We start from the raw sequence: 23,452 nt of genomic DNA, 5'->3' as shown, positions 1-23,452 counted from the left end.
CTGTTTCTGTTTTAGAGCCCATCACTCAGCAGGGAGAAAAAAGTGAGAGCAAATTGTGGTTTTGTGTTTGGGTGGTCTCGGAAAAGGTGTCACTCTTATGACTGTACACTCTTTCAGTTCATTAGTAATGGAAAGGCAAAGGATTAAATGTCATGACGCATGGGCTTTACTTTACTCAGCTCAGCGTGTAGGCAAAGACATACGTTTTATGGCAGTGAGGAAAGTTAAAGGTGACATTTTGATTGTGTTTGTGGAGTATTTTGTTGCCATAGTTAAAGGTACAGTGTGGAGATCTTGACATTCTGACCACTCGTGTTGCTGTGTGGAGTTATGTTTTCATGAGCACATAACTGTGTTGTTAGTATCTCGTGGTCTACTAGCACACGCATGTGGAAAATACTTTGCAAATGTTTTGTGAAGATGGAACTGCCCGGCCTGGAGGGTAATGGACACGGTTAACGCGGAATGTTAACTGTGTTTACAAGGAAACCCCACAAGGTTCCTATAATCAAGTCTTCTCTGTTGTAACTTCGGCTCCACAGACAGCATGAAGAGCACATGTTGGCTGACGATACAAGACAACCGCTGCGAGGTCAACATCAACGGAGCCACGCTGAAGTCTGAGTGCTGCTCCACACTGGGAGCCGCCTGGGGCAGCCCCTGTGAACCCTGCGAGATCGGTCAGTTCTCACACAAGGATGCCGCTCAGTTTTCCTGCCAGTTTTTGATGTTCTGACCATTTGAAGAAAAACTTGACACGGTTTCAGTCGTCCAGAATTAAGACATAAGATTTGTTGATAAAACTCTAAAATGGCATTTAGATCACTGTTTCAAATTGACATTGAAGAGTGGTTACAATTGTACACATTATAATAAGTACATTATTAATACATAATCAAAAGAACAAAAGACCAAATTAAATGATATTGAAGGTTTTACACGTTTTTTGGCTGCATTGGTCAATAAGGAAGTACCAAATTTGGATTAAAGGCCAATACCTCCTTAATATGGTGGCAAACCAATGTAGGCATACATACTCTACATGCTCTCATATAGATAATGTCATTATTACATCTCTTCATGTTGTCATGTCCCCTCAGACACTGCCTGCTCTCGAGGGTTTGCTCGTATGAAGGGTGTCGTCTGTGAAGGTAAGAAAATGTGATAATTTGATGAATGGTGACAAACCTGCAGTGCTCCTTTCATCCAACATCGCCGCCTATGAAATCATGTTTCTGTCCTTGTAATGTGCCTTAATGTTCTCCCTGTAGATATCTTTAAAAAAAAAAGAAATGTCTGTTTCACCTTGTAATTACGGTTCATAAAATGTCCTGCTCCCTTTAGACATTAATGAGTGTGAGGTGTTCCCCGGAGTGTGCACAAATGGCCGCTGTGTGAACACCCAGGGCTCGTTCCTCTGCGAGTGCGCTGAGGGTCTCACCTCGGACAGTACTGGACGCACATGTGTGGGTAAGAGGACTGCACAGCACAACAAAGACATCACCTCCAATGAAACCGTTCTTTCCAGAGACTATCATGTCACTGAACTATTGGGACAAAACTTAGAATGAGAGGTGACTTTATCTTTGATTGTTATCACAAACTTTTCCAGATACACGTAGTGAGCAGTGCTACATGAAGTGGCACGAGGATGAGTGTGGCGAGCCGCTGCCAGGGAGATACCGCGTGGACATGTGCTGCTGTTCAGTGGGTTCTGCCTGGGGCATCGACTGTGAGGAGTGTCCCAAACCAGCCACCACAGACTACAGAGCCATCTGTCCCAGAGGGCCCGGCTTCGCCAACAGAGGAGAAATTCTGACCGGCAGGCCGTTCTACAAAGGTAACAAGAATTCTCAACTCTCATCCAAAGGATTTTGTGACACCATGAGTGTGTACATTTGTTGGTAGAACCCAATAATCAAAGTGGAAAACATGTCCGAAAAATCTAATCTGTAATGTTCATACTTATGTACTTAAATATTTATCTAGTAAATCGTATCATTTTGACCAAATTAGTTTTTTTTTTTTTGTAGGCGTGGCCATTTTAACTTTATGTCTTCCTCTCCAGATGTAAATGAGTGTAAGGTGTTCCAGGGCTTGTGTACTCATGGAACTTGCCGGAACACCATCGGCAGTTTCAAGTGTCGCTGCAACAGCGGCTTCGCTCTGACAGCAGAAGAGAGGAACTGCACAGGTACGAGAAAACGAGTCAAAATGATTCAAACTAAATGAAACATTTTTGTCACGATTAGTGAGCAGTTAGTGAGTGTTTCTGTTTTTAATGTCTTTGTGTTTCAGACATCGACGAGTGCCGCATCTCCCCGGACTTGTGTGGTCACGGTACTTGTGTCAACACACCTGGAAGCTTTGAGTGTGAATGTTTCGAAGGCTACGAAAGCGGCTTCATGATGATGAAGAACTGCATGGGTGAGTTGGGAACAAGTTTACACTCATAAATACACAATTTCAAATGATACACCCTGTTTGAATTCATGTCCATAGTTTGAAAGTACAGTCCAGTTTGGCAGATCACCTGATCTTTCCATTACTTCCATATCTCCTCTTTCTCCTTCTTCCCTCTTCATCCCACCTTCCCTGTCTTCCTCTCTGCTGACAGACATTGATGAGTGTGAGAGAAATCCCCTGTTGTGTCGTGGAGGAACCTGCCTGAACACAGAAGGGAGTTATGAGTGTGAATGTCCTCCCGGACACTCGCTCAGCAACGATGGATCTGCCTGTGAAGGTGGATCATACGTCATAATGCACACACACACACACACACACACACACACACAGGCTCACATGGTGTTATTTATCATACTTTATGCCAAATCTATTTTAAGAGCTAGCGTGCTTGAAGTCAGTCACCAACTGCTATGCTTCACAGAGTCAAACTTTTCTCCTCTGCATCTTTTAATTTCTATAAACTTATGTTATATCTATTATTCATTATTACCCTAAAGTACAATACACAAGATTGTATATACTGCCTAACTTGTTTGCTTGTCCTGCCAGATGTGAACGAGTGTCAGCTAAGTGACAACTTGTGCAAGCACGGCCAGTGTGTCAACATGCCGGGAACCTACCAGTGCTCCTGTGACACCGGTTACCAGGCCACACCAGACCGACAGGGCTGCGTTGGTGAGTGGAACGAACTAACAAGGGGATTATCTGTTTGTGTACTTTACCTTCTTATCTAATGAGACCCAGATGCAAATCGTAACCGGGGACCTTCTTTGCAGATATTGATGAATGCACCATTATGAACGGAGGCTGTGAGACGCACTGTACCAACTCAGAGGGCAGCTATGAGTGCAGCTGTAGTGAGGGCTACGCTCTTATGCCTGACCTAAGGACCTGCGCAGGTAATCAAACACAGGATATATTCGGTTTACCTGTATTCAAATGAACAATTTTTTATCAGAAACTAAAACTATGAAGAGATGCACCAATGTCATAATGTGATAGTTTCCATCACATCCCATAGGTATCCCATGAAAGAAACACCTGTATCCCGTTGAAATGTATTGTCTGCTGTTTCTATTAGATATTGATGAGTGTGAGGAAACTCCAGACATCTGTGACGGAGGCCAGTGCACCAACATTCCCGGGGAATACCGCTGTCTATGTTACGATGGCTTCATGGCCTCTATGGACATGAGGACGTGTATCGGTGAGAGGAAAAGCAAAACTTAGAATATGAATGTAACTTGTAACTTTTCTGTCCGCCACATTCATTTATGCATTCAGTTCCTCTGAGCCGATCTATGGGACTTCCTCTGTCAGACTGATTATCGGTCACTCTAATCTCTGAAGGCCAGAACATTCACATATTATCTGCGTCTGTCCATCCCTGTCTGCCCAGATGTGAACGAGTGTGACTTGAACCCAAACATCTGTCTCCACGGCGACTGCGAGAACACCAAAGGCTCCTTCATCTGCCACTGTCAGCTGGGATACTTTGTCAAGAAGGGATCCACTGGCTGCACAGGTACACACACACACACACACACACACACACACACACACACACACACACACACACACACACACACACACACACACACACACACACACACACACACACACACACACACACACACACACACACACACACACACACACACACACACACAATCATTCATACACACAAACATCAGGGGCTGAGAGGTTTGGGCCTCTCTGTGTCCTAATCTCAGACGAGTGTTGAGACAGTTCACCCATGCATACACTAGTTCCAGGTCTAGAATTTTTTTTAAATGTTAGTTAATTATTGACTCACTACAAATAGAACTAAAAACTATCTGCTAATCAAAAAAGCTAAATTTGTTTTTGTCATTTTGTTAATGTTTAAAGGGAAATGTGTGTTACTGCCTGCTAAAAGTATTGGCTAATGGATCTCTGTACCTCTCCAGATGTTGATGAATGTGAGATCGGGGCTCATAACTGCGACATGCATGCTGCCTGCATCAACATGCCTGGAAGCTTCAAATGTCGCTGTCGAGACGGCTGGGTGGGAGACGGCATCACGTGTGTGGGTGAGTACATATTCAGACCAGATAGTTTTATATTACAAAATAAAGGAACAAAATGATCTTCTGTACCCAAGAATATTAGATTTTTCTGCCTGCTTTGATTGAGATCTGCTATCAAGTTTACTTTTCTCTCTCTTCCTGCAGATCAGGACGAGTGCTCTCTAGAGGACCACAACTGCAACCCCAATGCAGTCTGTGTCAACACACCGGGATCCTACAGGTGTACATGCAAGGAGGGCTTCAATGGAGATGGATTTTCCTGCTCTGGTAAGACTGCTGAATCGTTCCTAATCAATCATAATTGAATACTTGCCACTGTGTGTGGCCAGTGAGCTCCATGCACACAAAGTTTAATATGCACTTGTCTGCTCTGTTTCAGACATGGATGAGTGTGCAGACAACGTGAACCTGTGTGAGAACGGACAGTGTCTGAATGCTCCAGGTGGCTACCGCTGCGAGTGCGAGATGGGCTTCACTCCTACAGAAGACAGCAAGGCCTGTCAAGGTGCTCCACTCATTCTGACACATTTTATTCTCTTTGCTATTCTTTTTTTTTATTCACGTAGTGTAACTAACATTTCTCCTCTCTGTGTCGCCTTTGCCACAGACATCGATGAGTGTAATTTCCAAAACATCTGTGTGTTTGGATCGTGCCAGAACCTTCCAGGGATGTTCCGCTGTGTGTGTGATGATGGTTACGAACTGGACCGCAGCGGAGGAAACTGCACTGGTTAGTGTTGCACTTCTGTAACTTTCGCGCTTAAATCACTTAGTTCAGACATAGGACAGACTCAATTAGCTTGGCTGAGTTTGACATTAACAGCCTTCATTCATGCATCGTATTACCATTTCTACTACCAAGAATCTTTGATGAAAGATATCCGACATATGCAAAGACCAAAGTGTGTTTATTCCCTTCATTTCTCAGTCTTTGTACAGATCGCCTTTAAATCATCCCTCTGTTAGTTTGGGACATAAGCAAGATTTGAAATCTTTAAAAGTAGTATTTGTTTGCTCCACTTACAGCAGCGTATAAACGTATAGGTTGATACATTTCAGAAAGGTGTCTGTTATCTGGTGTGTGTTGCTGATCTTGTGTGTGTGCTGCAGACATCAACGAGTGTGCGGACCCCGTGAACTGCATCAACGGGCTGTGTGTGAACACTCCAGGGAGCTACCTGTGTAACTGCCCAGCTGACTTTGAGCTCAACCCCACAGGAGTGGGCTGCGTGGGTGAGTCACACTTAAAGCTGGCCTAACCACTCTTTATGACATTACATTACATTACATTACATTACATTACAGTCATTTAGCAGACGCTTTTATCCAAAGCAACTTACAATTCAGATTCTATCACAATTCTACAACGTAGGCACAGCAATTACATTCCTGACACATGAAAGTGAGGCTCCCATGTATTGATAAGTATATTTGTCTCTCTTAGATACCCGTGTGGGCAACTGCTTCCTGGACACTCTTGATCGTGGCGATGGAGGAATCTCCTGCAGTGCGGAGATCGGCGTGGGCGTGACCCGAGCTTCCTGTTGCTGCTCCCTGGGAGGAGCCTGGGGAAACCCCTGTGAACTGTGCCCTGCCCCCAACTCCAGTATGTACCACAGGACCTCGACTGATCAATCACCTTTATTTACTGCAAATTCACATGTCGCAGTTTCTCCCATTTGTCTGAGCTAAAGTTATTTATTCAGACTTTTTTTTGACTCTGAAATGGAGAGTCACACTAACTTGCTGTGTGTCTTGTCTGTAGCGGAATACAAGACTCTTTGTCCAGGAGGAGAGGGATTCAGACCCAACCCCATCACTGTTATCCTGGAAGGTAAATCATCCAGCTTTCTCTGTTTTTAAGTGTTTTTTTGAATGAACAATGGCAACCGCCATTGCAAAACACTAAATGTTGTCTTATATTTTTAGAATCAACTAACACTTTAAATTATTCTCTAGATATTGATGAGTGCCAGGAGCTGCCAGGTCTCTGCCAGGGTGGCAACTGTATTAACACCTTTGGTAGCTTCCAGTGTGAGTGCCCAGCAGGCTACTATCTCAACGAGGAGACTCGCATCTGTGAGGGTAAGAGCTGGAAGAGAAATCACACTGAATTAGTTTATTGAAAATTAACAACCTGCTCTCTCCTCACATTTTCTTCGATTATCCGTTATCATATCTTTACATACAGATATCGATGAGTGCACAACCCACATCGGGATCTGTGGACCTGGTACCTGCTACAACACTCTGGGCAACTACACCTGTGTGTGTCCCCCTGAGTACATGCAGGTCAATGGAGGAAACAACTGTATGGGTGAGTGGGAAAGACCTACAAAGAAAATAGTCATCATGTCTTAAACTTCAAAAATCATTCACCGTTTGAAAAGGAAAAACATTTCTAAATGCTGGCTCTCAGCTTTTGGATTTAAAGGCCATGTCTTCCTCTTTGTAATGCAGACATGAGGAAGAGTGTGTGTTACCGTAGCTACAATGACACATGTGAGAACGAGCTGTCCTTCAACATGACCAAGAAGATGTGCTGCTGTGCCTACAACGTGGGAAAAGCCTGGAACAAGCCGTGTGAGGCCTGTCCAACTCCTGCTACCAGTGAGTCTCAAGAAACACCAGAGAGGCATATTCTGAAACAACCGAAAACGTTGCCTTATGAGTGCATTTTCATTACTGTCACTGAGCGTCTCCTGTCCTGTCTGTTTCAGATGAGTACCAGTTACTGTGCGGTAACCCGGCTCCTGGCTTCATCATCGACATCCACACTGGCAAGCCGATCGGTAAGGTCAAAAGGGCTACAGTGCAAAAGTGCTGCTGTAACAAGGTACACTTTGCATAATGACATTCTGTGGTGTTGTTTTGTACAGATATTGATGAGTGCAGGGAGATCCCTGGTATCTGTGCCAGTGGAGTGTGTATCAATCAGATCGGGAGCTTCCGCTGTGAATGTCCTATGGGCTTCAGTTACAACAACATACTGCTCATCTGTGAAGGTAAAACTCTCTTCCTTTTTGTTTCTCTTACTGTGTTTGTTGCAAGAGAAGATAACGGCAACTATCTGTGATTGGAAAACCACGCCCGCCTATTATGAGACGATGAGCACATGGTGGTGTTACATAGATTTTGTGTTCTTTTGCTTATTTTGTTTACTCTTTACACACATAAAAGTAAGCACACACTTTTACCTCCCCACAGTGTATCTCCTCTTTTGACCCTGTTGCTGAATCATTGCATACTGATGCCTTAGTTATACAGTAATAGAGTATATACTTACTTCTGGGACAAAATCACGCCAACACACCCGACACACACATAAATACAGGTTACACTCAATCACTGGCCGAGAGGCACTTTTACAAGCAGTCCACTCAGTGGAGTTAATGCTGCCTTTTCCCACAGAGTTATGCCCTTGTAAAGACAAGTATAGTGGCTCTGAAAGAGAGCACCTGTCTGGACCTTCAATCATCCAGACCAGAACCTGCCAGCGACTGACCAGCGTCCGAACTGCACCAGAGCTAAAAAGGAGCTGTTGTGTTTTCTCTCCTGCTGTCCACAAGCTGACTGCCTGCTTTGAACAGACAGTTATGGAGCCTGTGATTGATGTTCGCTGTTTCTCTTTTTCTTCCCCCTGCATAGATATTGATGAGTGTAACAGCGGGGACAACCTGTGCCAACGAAACGCCAACTGTATCAACATTCCAGGCAGCTACCGCTGCGAGTGCTCACCGGGCTTCAAACTGTCCCCTAGTGGGGCCTGTTTGGGTGAGTGCAGCCTGCCTGACAGGCCTTACTGAGGTTTCCTATCTTAAGATGCCAGAGTTGGGTCGATTGTGTTGGTGATGTGAGGAAAATGTAAAACATGGACATCCCTTGTTGAGGTGAAATTACCATGATTTGCCTTTACGGGGCAGTGGAAAATCTGCTGAGTAATGTTAAGTTAAACCAGCTTTTGATTACACACAACATCAGGTTATGCCTGGTTTTGGTTTTATTCTGTCACAAACAACTTACACATAACACGTGTCCGAATATTCACAAAGCAAAAAAAACGAGAAGTTCAATGCTGACACAAATGGAATAGAACAAAACAAAACACATTATAAATAAGATACAACACACACGAAAGGTGTTATACATCAAATCAAAACATAACGTGGTGCTGCAAGAAATAGTCGATTAACAGAAAATGTATCAGTTGTTATGAAAACCAAATCAATCAAAGAAAAGATGATGGAACCAGTTTTTCAATTGTTAGAATTTGTTGTTGAATTTAGTATCTTTTATCAAGCTATTTCAATACATCACATTGCGCTCTGAGAAATCATAATGGGCATTTTCAACATTTTATGATATTTACAATATATGTCAACTTTTTAAATTTTTATAATAATTTGTTTCTTGTTCAGACCGTAATGAGTGCCAGGAAATCCCTAATGTGTGTAGCCATGGAGAGTGTATTGACACACAGGGAAGCTATCGCTGTCTCTGCCACAACGGCTTCAAGGCTACTGCTGACCAGACCATGTGCATGGGTGAGAAGCTCAACCTCAAAATACACAAATACAACACAGCGGTGTGTTGCATATAATCCTGCATAGTAAGTCAAAATGTTGTTTCCTTCTGTGTGTATTTTAGACATCGATGAGTGTGACAGACAGCCATGTGGTAACGGTACCTGTAAAAACACAGTGGGATCCTACAACTGCCTCTGCTTCATCGGCTTCGAGCTCACACACAACAACGACTGCATGGGTATGGATCATTTACTGTTCTGCTCTACAAAGGTCAACAACAGCAGTCAGTGTCAAAGTCTTGATGCAAGTGTCATATTGTTAAAGATTACACCTCTAAATTCCATTAAGAACATGCTGCCCTTTCCTGTAGCAGTATATAATTTGGGCATGACATAAAATGTAGACAATATATCAGTTTTGACTTTTCCTGTGTAACAAAGAACATTTCACACAATACATTTATTTCAGAAGCTCTTGATGTTGCTGGTTGTGTTTGTCAATGGATATCAAAAATCAGAGGAATGTTTAGAGAGTCCTTATCCTCTTACAGACGTAGATGAGTGCAGTGCCCTCCAGGGCCAGGTGTGCAGGAACGGACAGTGTATCAATGGACTGGGCTCCTTCCAGTGTCTCTGCCATGAGGGTTATGAGAATACTCCGGATGGGAAAAACTGCGTTGGTAAGTCGGGTGGCATCATGGGGTATTGATTGACTTTCATACACTACAGTTTGTCTGACATACACAGACATAAACCTCACATTCTCTGATTTGTACATTGTGCCATTTTTCCCAGATATCAATGAGTGCCAGAGTCTGCCCGGCACTTGCTCTCCGGGAACTTGTCAGAATCTGGACGGATCTTTCAGATGTATCTGCCCACCTGGCTATGAGGTGCAGAATGACCAGTGTATAGGTAAGACACACACGCACACACACACACACACACACACACACACACACACACACACACACACACACACAAATAGACAAGCTTCAGTCCAGACTAAATTCTCCACTCATACTCAATACACATACACTGAGCCATCTGCTCTAACACACTCTCACAAATACAGCAACACAATTTCCCAACCTCCCTTACTTATTTTACGTTCCAGATATCAACGAGTGTGAGGTGGAGCCTAACATCTGTCAGTTTGGCACCTGCACCAACACCCCTGGTAGCTTCCAGTGCACCTGCCAGGCGGGCTTCGTACTCTCTGACAACAAACGGCGCTGCTACGGTGAGAGAAGCTGTTAGTTAACATCTTGAATGAATATGCTAATGTGACAAATTTTATCTCCTTTACTAAGGTGGTGGAGGAGGTTTTTTGTCTTTGTGTGTCCCATGAATACTTGACCAATTACTGTCCATCATTTTTCCTACGGCAGATACCAGAGAGAGCTTCTGTTTCACCAAATTCGAGGCAGGAAAATGCTCCGTCCCCAAAGCTTTGAACACCACCAAGGCCAAGTGCTGCTGCAGCCTGATGCCTGGAGAGGGCTGGGGACTTCCCTGTGAGCTGTGCCCTCGGGAGAGCGAGGGTGTGTAACATAGACACACATGCACACAGAGCTTTAATGAAGACATCAGATGCACACAAAGACATTTGTAAAAAATAATAAAGCTGATCTTTTTTTTGTTGTGTTTCCAGCTGCTTTTGACACTCTGTGTCCCTTCGGCCTCGGAGCCCTGCCTGGACCGGGAGATGCTCGTGAAGGTGAGGGCTGAAACGTACATCAACTCTCTCGAATTTAGTGGCCAATTGTGGACATCTTTTATATATTTTAAAAATATGCACATTTTCTTCTGCTTTCTTCAGATATGAATGAATGTCTGGAAAACCCAGGAATCTGCCAGAATGGTATGTGCATCAATACAGATGGTTCGTTCCGCTGTGAATGCCCCTTCGGATACAACCTGGACTACACCGGAGTCAACTGTGTTGGTGAGATGATTTCTGATGTTAAAGTTAACAATCTGCAACATTGGAATCATAGAAGACAAACTGAGTGTTTTGAGAATTCATACTGAAACAGCCGCAATGGAGTAGACATCAAATCAATGACTGCCGCTTGCAGGACTTTTTTTTCGGAACTTTATTCCTGTGTCTCAGAATATATAATTAAAATCAGCGTGGTGTTATTCTTTATCACCAGTAGCAGCCTTTTCCTGCATTAGAGCCTGATCTATTTTTGGACTAACATTGAAGCTGCTAATGAGTGCTTTTAAAGTCTCAGGTACAGTAAAAGTGTGTCATTGGTTTTAATTGCCTGCTCTATCTATACCCCGCTCTTCTCCAGACACTGACGAGTGCTCAATAGGAAACCCGTGTGGAAATGGAACCTGCACCAATGTGGTGGGAGGTTTCGAGTGTTCGTGCCAGGAGGGCTTCGAACCCGGAGCCATGATGACCTGTGAAGGTCAGTCACTTACTCAGTAGCACAGTGGCACAGGTAAAATGATAGTGAATTAAAAGAAGCTGTCTCTCTTCTTGACTCCAGACATCAATGAGTGCTCCCAGAATCCTCTGCTGTGTGCGTTCCGGTGTGTTAACACCTTTGGTTCCTACGAGTGTATGTGTCCTGCTGGCTACGTGCTGCGAGATGACCAACGCATGTGCCGAGGTAAGAGAGAACCGCAGATTTCATTTCTGCAATGTGTCACTTTTAGCTGCTTGACTCCTGCCGACTCCTTAATTCTTTGACACCACTGAAACAGGATATAGTTTTCATTTTAGCTGACTGTTGTGGTCTTACTTGTAATTGTCCCTCACCAGACCAGGACGAGTGCTCTGAGGGTCTGGATGACTGTGACTCCAAGGGTATGACCTGCAAGAACCTGATCGGTACCTTCATGTGTATCTGCCCTCCTGGCATGCAGCACAGACCGGATGGAGAGGGATGTATGGGTGAGTAAAAAATGTTTCTGCCAATGTGTGAGGTTATCAGTCCTCTTCGCTCTCCTCATCCTCCCGTCCTCCCGTCTGTACACTGGCAGACCTGAACGAGTGCCGCGCCAAACCTGGCATCTGCCAGAACGGACGCTGTGTCAACACAGTGGGAAGCTACCGCTGCGAGTGCAACGACGGCTTCGAGTCGAGCTCCACTGGAACTGAATGTATTGGTAAGATCACAACTGCTGAACAACATGTTGTCTAACACTGTTAGGGTGAAGGTGTCACAACCTCAATTGTGAAGTTTAGCAACCGATACATCTTTTTTTTCTTCCACCCCTAACCGCGAACACTCCTCGTGTCCTGTTATTCTTTCCTTCAGACAACCGTAAGGGCTACTGTTACACAGAGGTTCTGCAGACTATGTGCCAGCAGTCATCCACCAACAGGAACAGTGTGACCAAGTCTGAGTGCTGCTGCAACATGGGCCGAGGCTGGGGGTCACAGTGTGAGCTCTGCCCGCTGCCTGGCACCGTACAGTACAAGAAGATGTGCCCACTTGGACCTGGCTACACCACAGACGGTAGAGGTGAGTAGCGCGCTGAATTTATATTCAATTTAATTACCACAATCTTTTAAAGTAAAAACAATAAAAAATAAACAGCATTGAAATATAAATTTGGGAAGGAAACCAAGCAGGTTGAGGTACATCAAGTTCAATGCTGTCACACTGTCATAAAGAAACTTAATGACACCGGCTTGTGCTGGTTTTGTTGAATTATTTGTTTGGCAGCAAGAGTACCTGACTAATCCAGATCACTTTCTAAAATGCCTCCTTACTTCCAGACATCAACGAGTGCCAGGTGATGCCAGATCTGTGTCGGAACGGTCAGTGCATCAACACCATCGGATCCTTCCGCTGTCACTGTAATGTGGGCTACAAAACCGACTTCACTGGAACCTCCTGTGTCGGTATGGCTGATCTCTGTCCTGCTAATACTCTCTCTTGTTACCAGACAGTTTGGTTTGAAAGGCATTCAGTTTTATCTATACTGAACAGCTGTCTGGTTTTTCCCTCTCTGCATACTCCAGATATGGATGAGTGCGCTCTGTCTCCAAAGCCTTGTAACTTCCTGTGTAAAAACACAGAGGGCAGCTACCTCTGCTCCTGCCCCAGAGGATACAGCCTCCAGCCAGATGGAAAGACTTGCAAAGGTAGGTGGACTCTTAATTAATTAATGTTACAAATGAAATATTGTTCTCATATAATTCTATATTAACAAGCTTTATGTCTTTGAGTGTCCATCCCTCTATGTAATCTGGTGGACGTTAAGTGCTTTCTTCTTTCCCTCTTAGATCTGGATGAATGTTCGTCCAAGCAGCATAACTGCCAGTTCCTCTGTGTCAACACCATTGGAGGCTTCACCTGCAAGTGTCCCCCCGGCTTCACACAGCACCAGACTGCCTGCATCGGTGAGTACAAGACAGGAGGACATCAGTGCTACCCCGCACAGACAAAACACTTTTTATCAAGGAAGAACAAGAAAAACAAAAAAATGCATCTTTAATTAAAATCAAATCCATTTCTCCTCTCTTTGCAGACAACAATGAGTGCTCCGGTCAGAACAGTGCGTGTGGTTCCCGGGCCTCTTGTGTCAACACGCCTGGTAGCTTCAACTGTGAATGCACCAAAGGTTTCTCCTTGGACAACACAGGAGCGGAGTGTGAGGGTGAGCAGACACAGAAACCTTTACATTTAGTGAGAAGAAGGTCTCTCACACAGGGGCCTTTTCAATTCCAAAATCACGGGAACATGGATGAAGTTCTGCCGACGCGTTTGTGATCAAAGGTGGTAGCAAATAGTGGTTGCACCAATTTGAAACCAATTTGCAATTAAAACTCATCATTTCCGTGTTCCACAGATGTGGACGAGTGTGGCAGTAACCATCGCTGTCAGCACGGCTGTCAGAACATGATGGGAGGTTTCCGTTGCGGCTGTCCTCAGGGCTACGTGCAGCACTACCAGTGGAACCAGTGTGTGGGTGAGTTATCGACTCAGTCTGCGAGTTTGTCATGTTGACAGTAATGAACAACAAAGGCACCAGTACACAGTAGTAAAGAGGACCTGGGGGATTTATTAAGGTTGAAGTATCTTAAAGCTGCAACAATTTGTTAATCTACAGTATAATTTAATATGCTATAGATTAAAATATTTATAGTTTAATACATGTATTTTCTTAATACATATAAGAAAATACATAGGAATAATACATATACTTTCTTGATTGATCTGATTTCATTTTGACAATAAAATAGCTATACATGTCTACTGTTTTATAGATTTCTATATTCGTTCCTGGTCATTTCATGTTACTATATTACTATTTGCAATCATTTGTATAAATGAATCCTCTGAAGTACTGTGCAGAACAACATGAAACCGGACAGAATTATACTAAAGCATTTGTTTCAGGAGTAATTTGAAAGCATGTTTCTGTTAACATTTTGAAGTAAGAATGTTCTAAAGATGATCATCTCATGATGATATAGGCAGTAATGTTGAATTATCATCATCAACATCCAAAAGAAATGTCACCAGATATGTACTGTATCCTAACACGCTCTCTGCGCTTTTTTTTGTCTTTTCCTCCACAGATGAAAATGAGTGTCAGGCATCAACAGTGTGTGGCTCTGCCTCCTGCTACAACACGCTGGGCAGCTTCAAGTGTGTGTGTCCCTCTGGCTTTGACTTTGAGCAGGGCGCTGGTGGCTGCCAAGATGTGAATGAATGCAGCAAGAGCGCCAACCCCTGTATCTACGGCTGCTCCAATACCGACGGAGGCTACCTGTGTGGCTGTCCTGGAGGTTTCTACAGAGCCGGACAGGGGTGAGGGAACAGCCATTAAACAGATCATTGCAAACAACTGGTATTTCTAGAGTAAATACTGGTGTCACTGAAAATATTTTTGAGTAATTCCTGGTGGCACCACCAAGAAAACATTTTACCATGTTTCATGTGCTGAGAGTTTTGCTCCTGAATTTGAAATAAACTTCCATCCCTCTTAATCAACATGCTAAACTCTCTTGTCGTTTCCATCCAGTCACTGTATGACAGGCTCAGGCTTCCCGGCCCAGTTTGAGGAGGGCGATCAAGATGATAGTCTGTCTCCTGAGGCCTGCTATGAGTGTAAGATCAACGGAGGAGGAAAGAACGGACGACACAAACGCAATGCTGACGAAAATCAGCTCAACCAGGTAACTGTGTCGACAAACTGCTTCTCGGTGCTTGTCGCATTGGGTATGACAATTCACAATAAGTGTGCTCGGATTTATATAAAATCAGTTGTTGAGGTCTGTATCTTCTGCTACCTCGTGTTTCATCTCATCCCTTCTGTCCCTTTCCTCGCTATAGGAACCAGCAGTGAGCATGGCCAGCATAGACACCCGGGCCTCCATCCCCATGAACCTTTCTCTGTCCTCGCTGCACAACAAGGAGCCTCTGCTAGAGTTTCTGCCGGCCCTGCAGCCCCTGGAGCACCATGTACGCTATGTCATCACTCACGGCAACACTAATGAACACTTCCGCCTGCTGGAACGACGCGACGGAAAGAGTGTGCTCCGGCTTGGCAAGAGGCCGCCTCCAGCAGGATCCTACTGGCTAGAGATCGCCAGCCTGCGGCTGTTTGGGCCCCGAAGACTACACCAGCTGGAGGAGCAGCACGACAGTGACTACCTACAAGGGGAAATGGGAGACACCCTGCGCATCAAGCTCCTCATCCACCTGCACTGAGCTCAGGGCACGCTTACAATCCTGTTCTGGACTGATTCCTAAAGCCTTTGAGTTTTAACCTTCCCTTTTATCCAATAACTCCTCCCCTGCAGGACCATCCTCACCAACAGGGGTAATCAAGGGCTATGAAAGACTGAGTCAATCGGCCCAACTCTACCACCACTTTGTTACTGTTTATGTTATTATATGTTCATGTTTGGTTTGTTGTTTTTTTTACCCCTTACACTCCCCCTCCACTTGTATCCGACCCAGCACTCATTCTCTATTGAGAGAGCCAGCCGAGGAGATGGCCGAGAGGTGCCCTAGTGCTTGGACCACAGTCCTCTAATAAAGACAAAATGGCAGACAGGTGGTTCACAAGTCCATGAAGCACTTTTGTAGACATGCAAAACAAGGAATTACACAGAAACAGAAATGAAGTGCTGAGAGTGGCCAAAACTGTCTTGTTGCAACTTGTGTTGTAGTATTAAAATCACATGCCGGATATTAAGTGATGTCTTTCTGTTTAGTGATATTACGCCTTAATATAAGGGGTTAGATGCCATCATGGTGGTCCAAGGACTTTCTCACCTCTCTGTGATCACAACACTGGGGACAAGGTTTCTCACGTCTGCCCCTCTCAGTATTGTAGTGTGTCATTTAATGTATTTGTGCTGTTTGAAAAATGTTAACACGAAGGACTGCAACATTTACACAGCATTTCAGGTTCTTTGGTCCATAGCGCTCTGTTTTATAGCTGGATGACAACTCATTTTTAGACGAGAGAACAGCGAGCTGGGTTCTACTCTGATGTAACTGACTTCTGTCCTGCCTGCGGGGCAGCGGCAAGCAGGGATTAGCGTGTTTGCGTGTGTGTGCTGTCATGTTTGGTTATCTCAGTACTTCTCACAGAGTGTGGACACCATGCTGTGATGCTGACTTTAAAAGAAAAGAGAGGGCTAGTGTCGCTCAGCATGCATCATGAGCAGGGAAATACACCTGCTAGTAGCTTTTAGACGTAAAAGAAGATAGATCAGGTCACGTTGTATTTATCCTTGTAGGGATTAAGACTTCAGGTGCACTGATTCTCGACCTGAGAGACAGCTTTTTCCTTAAGTCCAAAGTTTTTTCCGCTTGTTGGCTGTCAGAGGCTTGTTGCTTCTGCTGGGTTTTGCATTTTTCAAACAAATTTCTGGACATAAATGCTTCAGAGTAACAGAGCTGTAGCTGACAGCCCGTGTTGGGAGGCTGAACTTGACTATAAGCTGACTTTATCTGACTTCTTTGACTTGAGCTTGATGGCTGAGGTCCGAGCCTCGTTTACAACACAAAGAGACACACAGCTGAATTGAGTAACGGTCTCAAAGGTACAAGACATGTTAGCCTAAGCTGTAACTAAAGGCGGTGCTTTACAGTGTAGGCACGCACAGGTGAACACGAAACCTCACAAAAAAACTAATGTCCATCAGGTCATCCTTCATTTCTCGTGATTTTTTTTTTTCTCTCAAAGAGAAATACGGTGCTAGATAATACCATCTCATACGCTGTACAAAGAAAGTGCAGTCTTGAATCGGGATTGCAAAATGTGCTTTCTTTTTTGCTAGGATTTATTTTTATTATGTATGTCTGTCTTTTGTATTGTCTCAGTGCTGAAAAAAAACAATATTATCAAACTTCCTTCTTGAAAATGAAATTGTATATTTTTAAGCGAAATGTAGATGTTTTTTTTTTTAAATGCCAAGGCTGCCGAAACAAATGCTTACAGTAAAACCCAATATTGAAGGCCTTTATGTGCTGTCGACTTTGTTTTGTTGAGAAAAAAAAAAGAAGCAAAACCAACACAAAGTAAACGCAACGTTGTATTTGTTTGTATTGTTTGAAACCACTGTCACCATTCAAATCAGTTGTCAGCAAATGAAATAAGAACACGTCAGACTTGAAGATAATTACCATTCCCATCATCTATTATCTCATACAAGCTTACACTGTCTGTACAATGCCATGAGGATCAATGACCATCTCCAGCTCGGATCTATGGTGCTGAACAATAATCCTTCTCTCTTAACAGTCAAGGTTGCTGCACTGCCCCACAGCCTAAGCAATGTTTATAATACATAACCATTTTTCTAACCTGGGACCCTTTGTATACTTTGTATCTTTGTCGGTTTGTAATTTTTCTTTTATTTGCCACTATGTTTAAAAAAGGCAGTGCTTTGCGTGTGCTCAGCGTCAGTGTCAAACTTGAAACGATAATGTCGTCGTCATCTGCTTGCATTGAAATGTCTGCTTTACACTTTAGAAATAAGGAGCCTGTTTTAGTTCAATTGTCCACCATAAGCCCGACACTTGTTGATACCAGAGTCCAGCTGAAAGCTGAAATGACAATCATCCAGTCGCACCATATCTACCAGCTGACGATCAATAAATCAATCAGCCATCATGGAACATCTTTTAATATGCTGAATGATCATCATTTTTGTGCAAAGTCAAAAACCAAAGATTTATAACACCAAATGGTCTGTAAAATTAGAGTGATTCACATAATATTGTAAACTTTTGTCCAGTGACATTAACGGCAATAAAGTATTGTGGGGTATATTTTTAAGTCTTGTGTCCTGAATTCTTTTCTCCTGGACTTGTGTGTAAATATCGACGGCTAACAAAAGTGACACATAAGTAGTAATCATTTTATTTAATGTACAACATGAACAATGTGGACTTTCCACACAGTCCACCTCTCAGTGGAAATTAGGAAGAAGAAAATCCTTCTTTTTTTTTCATTTTCGCTGATTTAACACTGTGTATAAAAAACACAAAGCAGATAGTCAGAAAAATATTTAATTACAAAACACAAGAATAGCAAAGCTACCTGCTTTGCCTCTCTACGCTGTGGCTGCATGACTACCTCAAAAATCCACAGTCTAAAGATTGATACAGGAAGTAGGAAGATGGCAGAAAGGAGACTCCCAAACTTGAGTCAAGAATAGAAAAATAAAGCTTTCTTTTGCCTAAAGGTTGCCGTTTGCTCCGTCACCACACTTGGCAGGCTGACTAAAGCAAAATACGCAACCAGTGAACATAAACTCTACTTGCTGTAATAAGAGATTATAGTTTCAATATGGCTTTTCAGTTATAGACACTAACACACAAAACATATACATGGATAACATTTTATGGAGACTCAAACTACCTGCTTCTTAAAAAGCATCTGAAACTGCAGTTCTGCTCCAGGATCAGTGTCCAAAGTAAAAAAGAAAAGTGTGAATTTGTGGTCCTTGATCAGCACTTAACACTTTAATAAGGTTTTAGGTTTGTTAAAGGGGCATCTGCTTTAGTGTAAACTCCTTCATTTAAGTTCTGCTCGTGTTCTGTATGTCGAGTGTTCTCATCAGAAATCAAACTATGTGGTGAGCAAAGGTGATCTTCTCAAAATCATATTGTGTTTTAATGCTGGCAAGCTCTGGAGTTTGGAAAACCTAGCCCAAAGATGATGTTGTAGTGTGACATAACATGTTCAATGGGTACAGTAGGTCAGGTTAAGGCAGCTGTGCAGCTCATTATTTCTGTCCTTCATGGTTCAACATTTGGGTGCTTGGCTTGCAGGGATTCCAGTGGTCTGTGTGTCTGTTACTGAACCAGACTTGTTATGCTTACATAGCTTCCTGCAGCCTCATATTTACATCAGTAGACAAGCTGCAATACAGTAATAAAAACCTGGCATACACCAGCATTAGGCACACCCTCCTGTAAAGAGTGCATTCACAATATTATGAATTTGTACAGTCCATTTCCACATCTAAATTGGTTTTAAATATCCCGTCTATGTGCAATGAAACATTCCCCTTTCCACATCAACCTACACCAGTGCATAATCAAACTGGCCCCTCTCCAGCCCCTCCTTGTGGTCAGTCCAGGATGATGCAGGCATGCGGCTATAGGGGTCCAGCAGGATCCTGAAGCACCTGACCAGCAGGAAGACCAGGAAGAGCATGAGGAGGCCTACGAAGGCCAAGGCGGTGCGCTGCTCATTGTCCGCGCCAACCAAGGAGAGAGGGGGGCTGCTGCTGCCACCGCCAGGACTGCCGGGGAGGGAGGAGCTGGTCGGGGACAGCAGCAACTCGTAGTCAAGTGTAGGCACATTGTTCATTCTCCAAGAGGCCCGCAGGCAGGGCTTACACACCGACTGACTGGATGGTTGGTGTATTGGGAGGAGGTGCGGAGAAGGATGAGAAGTTGTTCATGAGGGGTGGCGCAGAAGGAAAGGCCAAACTGGAGATTGGGGAGTTTGATTACAATGCTTAATAACTTAACAAGTTGTATATTGTATTCTCTGTTTGTTGGGTGAAGAGCATGTAGTAGTAGTAGTGTAGTAGTCAGCAGGTAGTTTACAAGTAAGAAGACTGCAGAGCTTTTCTTTCTTATTCGAGTGACCGACCTTAAGGCGCTAATGTTTTTAGAGTGTTTATCAGGGCCACTCTGCCACATCAGCTCTCATTCTCACTCTCAATCGGAGCCGGCAGGACGTGATACTGCCTCCTGCAAATGCAAACACACCAACACGTGTCTGATCACAGTCAAGGTCGGTGTTCTCAATGGGAGTTAATAGTGTTCAGATGGACTTCTAACACCCAATTGGGTATAACTGTGTAAGTGTGTGTCTGGGTGTTGTGTCACTGAACCTGAGCCAGACACAAGGCCATTTAAAGCATCTGCCAGCAACACCAGGTGTGTGTGTGTGTGTGTGTGTGTGTGTGTAATTCAATCAGGAGGTCAGTGGATCAATGGCCCTGACTATAAAACAGTGCATCACCTTTGTGGTGTTAAAACAGGTCCTCAGAAACTGCCTCTCTTGACAAGTCGAGCAGCAACAAGAGGTAGAAAACGAAGATTCTGAGAAGGTTGTTAATTGTCAGTCATAAATGAAAAGTGGCTTCATCCAGTTTGATCTTCAGTCTACTGAATGCAGATTCTGTTGACAGGGCTCTTCGGCAGACATGACAGAGCGTCGTTAACAGGACGTAGTGTCATCAGATGTTCCTCGTTAAGCCGAGCAACCAGGGAGTGACCGCAGCTCCACCCGCTGAAAAGAATAAGAGACATCTGGTTAGACAAACATTTAGATTGATTGACACTAATAAAGCTCTGATGAGGACATTTCATTTTCACAATATAACATCAGTACACAGTAAAATCCCTTCAAAACAGCACTGCACGCATTGCACAACTTTTCCTTTGGGACCGATTGTTTCTAATGCAGAGCATAAGGAGAAGATTAAGTAATTCCTTCCTCATTTCATCATCTGACATGATCATTGTCACCCTTTATTCAATAAGTAACAGTGACATTAGCCATCTGAGGGGAGAACACAGCACCAGCATCCTCTGTAATGACACTCAATTAGTGAGCTGATTATGGTGTCATTACAGCCACATTAGCAGTAATGAATACATGATAATAACCAGTGATACCACATTACATCACCCTCATTTGTCAGTGCACTGTTACACTGGGCCTTTTGTTCAATTGTTGACCCCCTTCATTCATTCGCTCACATGATGGAGGGGAAGACAACGTGTTGTGGAGCCTCATTAATAATCTAAAAATCACATCTCCCCTGGAGGACGTTTCAAATCATTAAAAGGAAACGCAATACGCAAACTATTTTTTTACCTGCTCAAACGTCTGAATGGAGTGGTGACTGGGCTGTTTGCTTGGACAAACGTGATAGCAATAGATATGCAGAGCACTGAGTGTGTGTGGGGGGGGAGATGTTTGGGAGAGACGAAGGTGAGAGGAGGCAGAGAGATGGTTGGCAACAGGAAGAGAGAAGGGACTTCAGGAGGAAATGAACTGAGGTGCAGAGATTTGTTTAGATTTATAACACATTCACAGTGAGTTAGTTATTGTATGGAGAGAGCATTATAAATGCGAGATTAATAAATAAACAGTGGAGTGACTCAATGTATTGAGATACAAATAGGAATGTAGGATGGAAACAAAACAGAGGAAGATGAAAAGTTAATTATGTAGATGGATAGGAGGAGGTAAAGATGGATGAATAGAGCAGAAGTTCCTTTGGTGAATGGGCAGCAGTACAGAGAGAAGAGGTTTGCTGGCACAAACCGGACTCACTCTCCTCTGCATGACCACGGTAAAATGCATTTTCATATTCTCTCTCAAAGGTTGTATATCTGCTACTTCATCGGCCAGTGTCTCCAGGGTAGTTGGTGCAGCAGGATGACACACTGGGGAGGTGGCACTTGCACTGTGAATGAGTGTGCACTTCTGTCTGTGTGTGTGCGTGTGCGTGTGTGTGTGTGTGTGTGTGCTAGCTCGGCGCTGCCTCCGACTGATGAGAGTTGCAGAGCCCAAAAATAGGTCAGGAAACCTTGAAACTGTTGTCAAGGACATTGTTACGGCTGACACCGTCACACATCTGCAGCTCCAGATCAGAAAGGCTCTCTAACTGTTATCATCTGCTGTGAGACTCTTTTTATCGTTAGCTTTGAAACCACACTTATGGCTTATACAAAATGTTTAGCTTATTAGGTAAAATGTTGTTCGGCAGTCACTCTTCACACCGTTCTTTTGTATTCTATTCCTTTCACCTCTCAGAGCATGTAGCTACTAATACAAGCAGCCTTTGCGTGTATAAAAAGCAATTAAAGACCTTAAACCACCACATGATCAAATACCAAACCTTGCCCAGGACAGATGCTCACTGCACAGGAAAAACTCATGTAAACACTGCAGTGATGCAGACAGACCAGTCTAATCCAGCCGTGAGACGATCAACTACCCACTCTCACTCTCACACGCATTAAAACACACACTCTTGAAATATAAGTGGGCAAAAAAGAACATTGCTGACGAAACCCCACAAACGGATCATTTCCATTTTGAATGTGGGAGGAGCGGCTAAAAAGGTACACACATAACCTCCTCATCTGATCCTATCCACCCTGTAATTATTTAGTGGCAGCATTTTCCATTATCTCTCACTAACTCATCACAGAGAGAGTAGATGATAAATGGACTGAAGAAAAGGAGGGAAGAGGGTTAAGGTTGAGAGAGAAAGCATTTGTTCCCTTTGAAATGGTGAAATGCCTCATTGTATACAATACTAGGTATACCATTACTTCTACATATTGTATATTGATTTACTTAAGCAATTAACTGTGGTCACAAGTGTAAAAATGGTCAATTTTATGAAAAGGAAGTTAAAATGGCAACAAGCCTTTGTAGAGGCAGTGGTCAGAAATCAGTCATGGTCTACCAAGGTGCGTGTGTGTGTGTGTATATAAGTCATTGGGCGGTAGAGGGAGGACAGACAGATTGCTCAGTTTATTTTCCTCCTCGTTAAGTCTCGCTCCCACCATCACCCTCCATCAGTCTCACACACAACCGCACACACTGTCGTCCATCAGCCATCATCTTGCTCGACTCGCATTAGCTCTCGCCCACTCCATTTCTCCTCCAGGACACTTCTTCAAAGCACCGTCGAGACCCCCGAGTTGAAGCGAAGCGAAGCAAACACTCGTCAGTCTTCATTAAAAAGCCCTTAAATGGACGCCTCTCTCACACATGCATACCCACACACACGCAAGTGCACCAGAGGGAACTCATTCGGATTCAAAAACACACAATGGAATGAAAGCACACACTTAAAAGTTGCCTCCCTTAAGCTAACTTGCACACATTGAGGACCGAGATGGACATGGACAGA

General features: G+C 43.7%; 2 protein-coding genes across 2 annotated transcripts in view; one reads left to right on the top strand and one right to left on the bottom strand.

Annotated features, from left to right (window-relative positions):
- The window catches only part of fbn3 (fibrillin 3), a 60,526-nt gene extending 42,196 nt beyond the window's left edge, over window positions 1-18,330 (top strand). Inside the window, exons 21-65 of the mRNA XM_031864162.1 lie at window positions 543-680; window positions 1,101-1,151; window positions 1,345-1,470; window positions 1,613-1,840; window positions 2,069-2,194; window positions 2,299-2,427; window positions 2,618-2,743; window positions 3,016-3,141; window positions 3,243-3,365; window positions 3,548-3,673; window positions 3,866-3,991; window positions 4,416-4,538; window positions 4,680-4,802; window positions 4,915-5,040; window positions 5,143-5,265; window positions 5,646-5,768; window positions 5,980-6,141; window positions 6,301-6,369; window positions 6,495-6,620; window positions 6,727-6,852; window positions 6,996-7,145; window positions 7,256-7,327; window positions 7,415-7,540; window positions 8,184-8,309; window positions 8,954-9,079; window positions 9,183-9,299; window positions 9,612-9,740; window positions 9,856-9,975; window positions 10,178-10,303; window positions 10,452-10,604; window positions 10,715-10,780; window positions 10,883-11,008; window positions 11,364-11,483; window positions 11,565-11,687; window positions 11,840-11,971; window positions 12,061-12,186; window positions 12,339-12,545; window positions 12,803-12,928; window positions 13,049-13,171; window positions 13,313-13,429; window positions 13,558-13,686; window positions 13,879-13,998; window positions 14,612-14,843; window positions 15,058-15,211; window positions 15,369-18,330. Of these exons, the coding sequence (XP_031720022.1) occupies window positions 543-680; window positions 1,101-1,151; window positions 1,345-1,470; window positions 1,613-1,840; window positions 2,069-2,194; window positions 2,299-2,427; window positions 2,618-2,743; window positions 3,016-3,141; window positions 3,243-3,365; window positions 3,548-3,673; window positions 3,866-3,991; window positions 4,416-4,538; window positions 4,680-4,802; window positions 4,915-5,040; window positions 5,143-5,265; window positions 5,646-5,768; window positions 5,980-6,141; window positions 6,301-6,369; window positions 6,495-6,620; window positions 6,727-6,852; window positions 6,996-7,145; window positions 7,256-7,327; window positions 7,415-7,540; window positions 8,184-8,309; window positions 8,954-9,079; window positions 9,183-9,299; window positions 9,612-9,740; window positions 9,856-9,975; window positions 10,178-10,303; window positions 10,452-10,604; window positions 10,715-10,780; window positions 10,883-11,008; window positions 11,364-11,483; window positions 11,565-11,687; window positions 11,840-11,971; window positions 12,061-12,186; window positions 12,339-12,545; window positions 12,803-12,928; window positions 13,049-13,171; window positions 13,313-13,429; window positions 13,558-13,686; window positions 13,879-13,998; window positions 14,612-14,843; window positions 15,058-15,211; window positions 15,369-15,746 (6,050 nt within the window). The 3' untranslated portion in view covers window positions 15,747-18,330. The remainder of the gene's footprint in view (window positions 1-542; window positions 681-1,100; window positions 1,152-1,344; window positions 1,471-1,612; window positions 1,841-2,068; window positions 2,195-2,298; window positions 2,428-2,617; window positions 2,744-3,015; window positions 3,142-3,242; window positions 3,366-3,547; window positions 3,674-3,865; window positions 3,992-4,415; window positions 4,539-4,679; window positions 4,803-4,914; window positions 5,041-5,142; window positions 5,266-5,645; window positions 5,769-5,979; window positions 6,142-6,300; window positions 6,370-6,494; window positions 6,621-6,726; window positions 6,853-6,995; window positions 7,146-7,255; window positions 7,328-7,414; window positions 7,541-8,183; window positions 8,310-8,953; window positions 9,080-9,182; window positions 9,300-9,611; window positions 9,741-9,855; window positions 9,976-10,177; window positions 10,304-10,451; window positions 10,605-10,714; window positions 10,781-10,882; window positions 11,009-11,363; window positions 11,484-11,564; window positions 11,688-11,839; window positions 11,972-12,060; window positions 12,187-12,338; window positions 12,546-12,802; window positions 12,929-13,048; window positions 13,172-13,312; window positions 13,430-13,557; window positions 13,687-13,878; window positions 13,999-14,611; window positions 14,844-15,057; window positions 15,212-15,368) is intronic.
- Window positions 18,331-18,549: 219 nt separating this feature from the next.
- The window catches only part of LOC116392625 (cortexin-1-like), an 8,070-nt gene continuing 3,167 nt past the window's right edge, over window positions 18,550-23,452 (bottom strand). Inside the window, 2 exon segments of the mRNA XM_031864283.1 lie at window positions 18,550-19,914; window positions 19,916-20,805. Coding sequence (XP_031720143.1) covers window positions 19,582-19,914; window positions 19,916-19,966 — 384 coding nt within the window. The 5' untranslated portion in view covers window positions 19,967-20,805 and the 3' untranslated portion in view covers window positions 18,550-19,581.

Source organism: Anarrhichthys ocellatus, unplaced genomic scaffold, assembly GCF_004355925.1.
Source record: "Anarrhichthys ocellatus isolate YVR2014 unplaced genomic scaffold, GSC_Weel_1.0 scaffold30, whole genome shotgun sequence".
In the NCBI taxonomy this organism is placed as follows: Eukaryota; Metazoa; Chordata; class Actinopteri; order Perciformes; family Anarhichadidae; genus Anarrhichthys; species Anarrhichthys ocellatus.
The sequence above is the reverse complement of the archived record's forward strand: the minus strand, read 5'-3'. Positions and strand labels throughout refer to the sequence as shown.